Source organism: Sciurus vulgaris (genome assembly GCF_902686455.1).
Source record: "Sciurus vulgaris genome assembly, chromosome: 12".
Classification (NCBI taxonomy): Eukaryota; Metazoa; Chordata; class Mammalia; order Rodentia; family Sciuridae; genus Sciurus; species Sciurus vulgaris.
In genome coordinates this window covers 80,347,209-80,354,225 of record NC_136473.1, presented here as the reverse complement: position 1 = coordinate 80,354,225, position 7,017 = coordinate 80,347,209, and the positions used below count along the sequence as shown (strand labels likewise).

Below are 7,017 nucleotides of genomic sequence, written 5' to 3'. Positions count from 1 at the left end.
GCTTAGCGCGCGGCCTTCCTCCTTCGAGGGCTCTCGGCCCCCTTGCGGCTCTGGCTTGCCCCGCACACCTCCCTCCACTCCCGAGCCCAGCGCAGGTTCCCAGCACTGACGTCAGCGGGCGATGACCTCAGCGCCGGGGAGGCGGGGGAGGCGGTGGAGGCAGCCGAGCGGGCGGGGGTGAGCGGCGGCACGCGGGCGGGGCGGGACGGGGCGGGGCTGCGGAGGGCCCGCCCCCATCCGCTGGCCGCGGCCAATGGGCGCCGCCGTCGGCTCCCCCACCTCCGCGAACAGTATGAAAGGCGCGGCCCGGGGAAAGTCCGGGCAGAGCCTGAGCCCTGGCCCGGCGAGAGGATCTCGGAGAACTGGCCCTTCCCACGAGAGACCTCTTCCTGCTCCCCGAGCCGCGCACGACATGAGCCACGGGAAGAGAACCGACATGTTCCCGGAGATCGCCGCCGCCGTGGGCTTCCTCTCCAGCCTCTTGAGGACCCGGGGCTGCGTGAGCGAGCAGAGACTTAAGGTTTTCAGTGGGGCGCTCCAGGAGGCACTAACAGGTGAGCACAGACGGAGGGGCTGGCGCCACAGGGGATCGATCTCTTGCTTGACTGGGGCGTCTTTTCCCCGCCCGCGTCGGGGCCCCCACCGGAGCGACTCCAGGACTCCGTTGTCTCTTTCCGACCGCAGTTCCCTGTTCCCCCTCCCCGGCTCTGAGCTTGGGTCTTGGCCTGAGAAGGTTCCGATGGAGCGTACCCCTTCACACCCCCGGGCGAAGACCCTTTTCTGGATTGCCATCCTGAGTCTCCGGCTTAAAGCCGGAAGAAGGGGAACCTGTGGTCTGAGTGAAGAAGGCTCATTTCCCTCACTGGACCCTTGGGACCTCAAGAACCCTTGATGGGTGCTGCGGGCGACGAAGGCCCCCGACCAAGGGGTCCTTGTGCACAACTGAGCCTTCTTAACAACTTGGAGGCCATCCGCGCTCGGCCTTCGCAGGGCCTGGCCGGTCTGCGGGTTGTTAACTCCCTCAAAGTTGGAATCTGGGCCCTCTTTGTATTTCTCTTTGGTCCTTCTTAGCCATCTGCCCCCTATTGTGGTACGGAGGAGAGCTGTATAGCTAGTAACTGAGCTCCAGGCCCTGTGTGTTGGGGAGACCAGCGGGCGTGAGACAGGGAGGTTGACTAGAGATAAGCAGCCTCTGGCTGGCTGCGAGAGACCTACCTCCCAGCTGTCTCTAGCTTGTTGGCTGGCGGTCTTGGACAGCGATAGTCATCTCTGAACGTGCCCGCACAGGACCTGCCTTCTGCCAAACAGCTGCTTCATCAAAACAATCCATTCTTTGACTCCTTTGGCCACTGCTAAAGATGTCTAACTCTTCTGAAGGAGGCTTGGGGCCCACTGGGCACAGGATGGGAGCCTGATAACTTGTGGGCCCTACAGTGTTGGTAGCTGTTGTGGCTTTGTAACTTCAGCTCACAGGTCTCCATAGATCCTGCCTGGACATGCCAGCCCAGTCACACCCTTCCCTCCTTAAACTGGGGGTGTGCCAAAAGCAATATAATTGGCAATTGAAAAGTATTCTAGAGCTCTGGGATCCCCTTCCAGTACACATACCCCTGTCCTGGGAGGGACTGAGAGATCTCTCAGAACATGAGAGAAACTACCTACGTTACTTAAAATTGCCACCATGCCCCTTCCTCTCCTGTCCCTTCACCCACATTCCCACCTTGTAACATCCTGGGCCCTAGTTCTCTAACCAGTCATCTCTCTTTTCCCCTCTCCGCAGAGCACTACAAACATCACTGGTTTCCGGAAAAGCCATCCAAAGGCTCTGGCTACCGCTGCATCCGAATTAACCACAAGATGGACCCCATCATCAGCAAGGTGGCCAGTCAGATTGGACTCAGCCAGCCCCAGTTGCATAGCCTGCTGCCCAGCGAGCTGACCCTGTGGGTGGACCCTTACGAGGTGTCCTATCGCATAGGGGAGGATGGTTCCATCTGTGTCCTGTACGAGGAGCCTTCAGTGGCCGCCTCCTATGGGCTTCTCACCTGCAAGAACCAAATGATGTTGGGCAGGAGCAGCCCTTCCAAGAACTACGTGATGGCGGTCTCCAGCTAGATCCCTGCTGCCCCCACCCTGGCGCTCTACTGTACTCATTCGCCATGACAACAGGCCACCGCATACCTCAACCTGGGGAACCGTATTTTTAAATGAAGAGATATTTATATATATATTATATATATTATTTTTTTTTAAGAAAAGAGGAGAAAAAAAAAAACCAAAAGATTTTTTAAAGAAAAAAATCCTTAAAGGGAGCTGCTTGGAAGTGGCCTCCCCAGGTGCCTTTGGAGAGAACTGTTGTGTGCTTGAGTCTGTGAGCCAGTGTCTGCCTGTGGGAGGGAAGTGGTGGGGGTAGACCAAGCCAAGGTGAGGAAGAAGCTTGGTGGCACCCCAAGAAGTAGAAGAGGGAGCAAGCAAAGTTAGCACCTGTGAATGAGAGGTCAGGATCTGCCCTGGGGGGAGAAGAGGGGCAAGTTCAAAACCTCCTCCCAGCTGGGACACCTGCATTCCTGGCTCCTCTCTTACTCAGGGGCATTCAAGCCAGGACTTCAATAATACTATGTTGCCTAATGTCTTATTTTTCTGTTGAGATCTGGGCAGAGTGAAGAGGCCTCTCCTTATTCATTCTGTCCTAAGCAACTTTTCTCAGAAATCATGACTCCTTTCTAATTCCACCCTAGGGACCTGTAGAGGTTGCTTCCCAGCTGGGAATCTAAATCTAAAGCTTTTTTTTTTTTTTCCCCCTTTTCCTCCGGAGGGGAAGACTGGGGCTGGAGATCTTTGGGGTTAGGATGGAAGGGAACTCTGCACAAAACCTTTGCTTTGCTGTGTGCTGCTTTGTGTGTACGTGTGGCGAATAATTTTGGGGTGATTTGCAATGGAATTTTGGGACCCAAAGAGTATCCACTGGGGATGTTTTTTGGCCAAAACCCTTCTTTTTGGAACCACATGCGAGTCCTGATGCTGCTACCATTATTCCTTTGAGAGGTGGCTCAAAAGCTACAGGGAACTTCAGGTCCTTTAATACTGCCTTTTCTGAAGCACAACACTCCTCCCTTGCCCTCCCATCCTCTCCCCTTCTGGTTGGGTCACGGGCTACCCTGTTTTCTAAGACAAGAGTTCTCAATCACTGTGCAATATGCCCCTGGGTCCCAGGAGGCTTTGGAGAACTGGCTCGTAACAGCTGGAGCCCTGGTAGGTTTAAGAGAACCGTCTCTCCCCTCTCCTCTGCTGAAGGAGAAGATGCCCATGCTCTGCAGGACTACTTGGTATTTTTGCAGGGCTGACACTAAGAGCCAAACCTTGGGCATTTTTTTCTCCTTGGTGCTCAGAGCACCTGTGGGAGAGATTGTTGCCTCTTAGTAGAATCCAAATTTGTAGACTTGTGCAATATTTGCTTTCTGGGTTGGGAAAAAATGGAAAACTGCACTGGGAAGAAATCCCTTCAGTTTCTCAGTGATTAATGAGGGTTCCTCAGAAGACCTCAAGTTTCCCAAATCGAATCACCTTAAGAAGGACAGAGCTAGAGCATCTGGTCAACCTGGTTTCTTCCTGCCGTTGCCCCTTATGAAGATTCCCATCACTCCTTTTCTCTTTTCCAAGCTTCCCTCCCTACTGCCAGTCCCCTTCCCTGGATTTCTTAATTATTCAATTTTGACTCAAAGGTGCTATTTACCAAACACTCTCCCTATTCCTGCTTTTTCCACTCCAGCTTTCTGCTGCCTTGCCAGGCCTTGCTTCCAGTCTTTATTGCTTTAAAGTTAACTCAGCCCATAGACCCAAGAGCTATTTTCTGGCCTGTGGGTTGGAACAAAGCTGTGAATCACTGCAGATTGTGTGCTTGAATCTTGTCTGCAAACAGGTTCCTGCCTTTTTAGAAGCAGCCTCATGGTCTCACACTTAATCTTTTCTCTCTTTTCTTGTTGATGTTCACTTTAAAAAAAAAAAAAACCTTCCCACCCCATCCGGGAGCTGGACTGTTGAGCAGGCCTGTCTCTCCTATTAAGTAAAAATAATAGTAGTGCATTTGTAAGCTATTCAGACAGAAAAGACAAAGGTTACTAATTGTATAATAGTGTTTTTATATGGAAGAATGTATAGCTTTATGGACAAATGTACACTTTTTTGTTACTTTAATAAAAATGTAGCAGATAAAGACCTGTGGTGTAGAGAAGGTAAAATTTCCACCCAAATTTGCATTTCCTTCTTAGGTCAAGTCCTCCATGTTTCATAGTATTTCTCTTCAGTTGCATTGAGAAAACATGCAGCATGTAGACAGGATAAAAGGAAAGGCTGGGTGTACAGTTAGGCGATTTCCAAGCATCTCCTCTTCCTGGGAAGTAGCTCCTTCCTTCCCTCCTTTCACGTGTATCCTCACAGTTCCATGAGAAAACACTAGAAGTAGCAAGGTCCTGCTAGTCCGAACATTCCTTAGTCTAGCCAGGTCTCTATCTTATGCCTCCAGTTCTTGGTTGTCCTTAGTTTTATTTGGTCATTCATTCAGCAAATGCCTAGTCAGTCCTCCATATCGGTGAGTTCCACATCCAGAGATTCAGCCACAGCTTGAAATTCTTCAGAAAAAGATTCCAGAAAGTTCCATAAAGCAGTAGTTGAATTTGCCACATGCTAGGTATGATGCTGAATCCATGTGAAGGAAGTGATGCGTGGGCCCACCCTGCTGTAACTACTCACCATTTCTTAGATCTTGGGTCTCCAGTACTTGTTAGGCATCGCTGGCTTCACATCTGCTTCAGGTACTAAGGTTAGACCTATGATAGCTGCATCTGTACTGAACTTGTACAGGCATGATTTCTTTGCCATTCCTAAACAAGGCAGTATAACAATTATATGTAGTCCTTATGTCGTATTAGGCGTTACAAGTAACCTAGAGATGATTTCAAGTATGCAGAGGATGCATGTAGGTTCCTTAGGAATGCTATGTCGTTTTATGTGAGAGACATGAACATTCATGGGTTTTAGTATCTGCAGGGGCTCCTAGAACCCCTCCCCTGCAGATTCTGAGGGACATAACTATTGTCAGCCAGTCCTAGGCAGCACTGAAAAATATTAAAAATGATTAAGACATTGCCTATGTCATGGACAAGGGGTGGCAATCGGGGAGGCTGGGGCAGGGCTGTTTGCAGTTGCCAGGAAAGGCTCTGGGAATGTCCACATTTCTGCAACTGCCATTTGCTACCTGCCATTCCTCCTGAATTAGACAAGAGTTGTTGGGCCTGGGAATCCATGCACTGGAGCCAAACGTGGCAGATTGCCAGTGTTACAAGGTAGCTACAGAGCAGCCACTTTTGAAGCATATGCTGACGTGAGAGCCAAGGATTTGTTAACAATTTATAACTCCCTGTGGCCATAGGGATAGGATCTATACATGGAAATGAGAACCGTCTACCACCTCTGACTTTTGGGTTCTTTCCGTGTGGTTTTGACACAGGCTCCCAGCTCCCACTGAAATTACAGTCACATTTTTGACCTGGGCTAGTTTTTTCTTGGCCAAAGAGGGGTTGTATTTTATTTTATTTTTTGGTACTGGGGATTGAACCCAGGGTGCTTCATCAAAGAGCTACACCCGCAACCCTTCATATTATTTTGAGAGAGGTCTCACTAACTTAATTAGGGCCTCAATACTTTGGTGATGCTGACCTCAAACTTGTGATTCTCCTGCCTCAGCCTCCCACAAAAACAAACTGTGTTTTAACTGAATTTTAAGCATGCTCATTCATGCCCAGTGCCACATCACTCATTCCATTTCATTCCTTTGTGACCTTAAGAAGCAAACGTGTTTGTCCTAGCTGTGCTAGGTCAGAGGTAGACTAGAAAACTGGGTATGGTGCTTGTACTGGGCAAGGGGAGGGGGACAAAGGCTGGGGATGGAGGAGGCCAGGGAATCTGTGTCATAAGGGGTCTGCTCGTATCAAGGGGCTGTTATTTCTTTTATTTATTTATTTATTTATTTATTTATTTATTTATTTATTTATTTATTTATTTTAGTACTGGGGATTGAGCCCAGTGATGCTTTGCCACTGAGCTACGACCCTACCTCTTTTATTTTGAGACAGGTTCTCACTAAGTTGCTGAGGCTGGCCTCAGTCTTGTAATCCTTCTACCTTCATTTCCCAAATTGCTGGGATTACAGGCTTTTTGCCACTGTGCCTGGCTAAAGGGGCTGTTATTTCAAGGAACAGTCCCATTTTCATCAGTAGCTTCGAATATAAATATCCTAGGTACTCATTTTTTGGATGTAAGGACAAGGTTGGAGTCCAGGAAGTTTTGGCCATCTTGGTGTGCTCTTCTTTTTGGTTACAAAGTTTAGTATAAAGTCAGTTTTAATCTTATTTCCTTTTTTTTTTTTTTTTTTTTTTTTTTTTTTTGGTACCAGGGATTAAACCCAGGGGTACTTAACCACTAAGCCACATCCCCAACCCTTTTTATTTTGAGACAGGATCTTGCTAAGTTGCTTAGGGTCTCACTAAGTTGCTGAGGCTGGCTTAGAACTTATGATCCTTCTGTCTCAGCCTCCCAAGACACTGGGATTGCAGGTGTGAGTCACTGTGCCTGGCTCCTTCTTATTTCCTAAGAGGCTCCGTTCATGAAGGACGTTTCATTGTTCAGTGGAAGCCTGAAATTCAGGAGGTTGAGGGGACATCTCACCCTCTGTATCTTCAATGGCAGATTTGTCTTGGGATTGCTTTTGGATCTTGGTAGACTGATACTTTCTCAATTTACATGACAGGGTTCTGGGACCAAAGTTATTTACTTTAGATTGGATCAGTGTCAGAAGGGGCAGAGAGTACCACTTGACCAGATGGGGTGTAGGGGGCATGGCCTGGGACTGCTTGAGGAATAGCAGGTGGTGGCTTTCCTGTGTTCAGGGACTAGGTCTAGGTTGGTCCGCTCTGCTTCATGCTTCCCCACAGGGTAAACAGTGTCAGCTGGCAACCTGTG

The 7,017-nt window shown here is 49.2% G+C and overlaps 1 protein-coding gene across 1 annotated transcript; it reads left to right on the top strand.

Moving 5' to 3' along the window:
• Window positions 1–306: 306 nt before the first annotated feature.
• On the top strand, window positions 307–4,215 carry BTG2 (BTG anti-proliferation factor 2). The gene is made up of 2 exons (XM_079107973.1): window positions 307–554; window positions 1,781–4,215. Exons 1-2 carry the CDS (start codon window positions 413–415, stop codon window positions 2,113–2,115), a joined length of 477 nt encoding a protein of 158 aa, XP_078964099.1. The 5' UTR covers window positions 307–412; the 3' UTR covers window positions 2,116–4,215.
• Window positions 4,216–7,017: the final 2,802 nt, after the last annotated feature.